General features: G+C 32.3%; 1 protein-coding gene across 1 annotated transcript; it reads left to right on the top strand.

Annotated features, from left to right (window-relative positions):
• Positions 1-812: 812 nt before the first annotated feature.
• LOC105775865 (monothiol glutaredoxin-S2) lies at positions 813-1,547 on the top strand. Its single transcript, XM_012598367.2, has one exon. It carries the CDS (start codon positions 948-950, stop codon positions 1,254-1,256), a length of 309 nt encoding a protein of 102 aa, XP_012453821.1. The 5' UTR covers positions 813-947; the 3' UTR covers positions 1,257-1,547.
• Positions 1,548-1,885: the final 338 nt, after the last annotated feature.

Here is a 1,885-nt window from a genome sequence, read left to right as displayed (position 1 = left end):
CTAAAATCTAACACTAAATAAACTTCAAGTTCAAATTTGGAGATTGTGGTAGCAACAAGAAAGAGACAAACAAGAAAAGAAATAAAAGGTCCCAATTGGATAAATCAAACTGCTTTTTTCCAACTCATTATATGCCTCCTTGATAGGAACAACTCCACATAAATTCAAACCCTAATATATGAATTATATGAACATTAAAGAAAAATATAGTATAGATTTTAAAGAGTTTCAATGATCTAATTCAAGCTTTCCATGAACATATCCAGTAAATTTATGAAAAGTACGTGAATGATAATGAATTTTTAAGGCTTATGACAAATCCAAAATGTTAATGTATATATAAACAGCAGTGTTTTTATAAAAAAAATTACCGTTTTGAAGATAATGTCAGTATTTGAATTAAATCAGCAAGGAATGATGTGGTGAAAATTATTAATAATAAGAATAATGTTTCACCTTCACAAAAGACACGTAATCAGTATACAAAGAAAATGATTTTCTTTTTATGTGGAAAGCGTCCATATCAATAATTATGATTTTACGTATGGACAATTTTTTAATATCTTATTTAGTCACAACAAAATATTTTCTTTATGGGGTGATAAACAAAACATGTTTTTTTGGAGGAGATTCGTGATGGTGCACTTCCTTTTTCAATTCCAACGCTGAAATCCTTTTATCGCTTTCAGTTATGATCTAATCCAACATTTCTCTCATGTTTTCCTTTTCATTTTCCATAAAAAAAAAAAAAACTTTATTTTCTTGCCGACCAAACGCCACGTTCCTAACAAAACCCTATAAATACCAGCGCCTGTTGAGCATTCAAAGCACCTCACAATCGCAACCAACATCCAGCTCTTATTAGCCTTTTAACTTGCAAAACCCTAGCTATCATTTCTTCTACTCTCTCCTTACCTATCATTAAGCATTGTTTCCCACATTATCGAATGGAGAGAGTGACAAAGTTGGCATCCGAGAAGCCGGTGGTGATTTTCAGCAAGAGTTCGTGTTGCATGTCCCACACCATCAAAACCCTTTTCTACGACTTCGGGGTTAACCCTGCTATACACGAGCTCGATGAAATCTCCGGAGGACGTGAAATTGAACAAGCTCTCTTGAGGCTCGGTTGTAATCCTTCCGTTCCGGCTGTCTTCATTGGTGGTGAACTAGTTGGTGGAGCTAATGAGATCATGAGTCTTCATCTTAGTCGATCCCTAATTCCAATGCTTAGACGAGTTGGAGGCCTTTGGGTTTAATCCCAAAATTAATTCACTAACTTGCATGCTAAGACACTAATAAAGTTGGGATTATAATATACCCATACATATACACATATATGTAGTCACATATAACGTCTAAAACATATATATGTAGTCACATAAATTAGATGCATGAGAGTATAGATTTCAGGTCTAATTTACAGTAGGATGTATTGAGCTCTACTGTATAAGATCTTCTTAGTGAGTATGTACGTTATCTTATTGGTAATGTACTAATTATGTTTTTTTGGAGTAATATATAAAAGTTACGAGCTACTTTAATATTTATTTTGTCATTATTCTAAATTTTTACAAACAATACGATAAAAAACTATCTTCAATTTATTTGAGTCTACTCATTTTCTAAATCAATTTAAGCATTTGCATGAGAAGAATCTTGATCAAGTACATATGATGCAATGTATAAACTCTGAAGTACGTAAATGGATGTATGAAATCCGATTAAAATGGACTTTGAGTTGTTGATGGCTAAGGTAAACTACAATAGTTATTTAATTATTCACAAAACCGTAGTAGGCATGAAGGAGCTAAATGAAATATGTTCTTTTTATACATATGTTTACTTACCTCAGTTTCAATTTTTAAATGAGAGGGGATAAGCAAAA

The sequence above is a fragment of the Gossypium raimondii genome, chromosome 10, assembly GCF_025698545.1.
Source record: "Gossypium raimondii isolate GPD5lz chromosome 10, ASM2569854v1, whole genome shotgun sequence".
Lineage (NCBI taxonomy): Eukaryota > Viridiplantae > Streptophyta > Magnoliopsida > Malvales > Malvaceae > Gossypium > Gossypium raimondii.
Note: the sequence above shows the minus strand (reverse complement) of the source record. Positions and strands in the feature narration are given on the sequence as shown.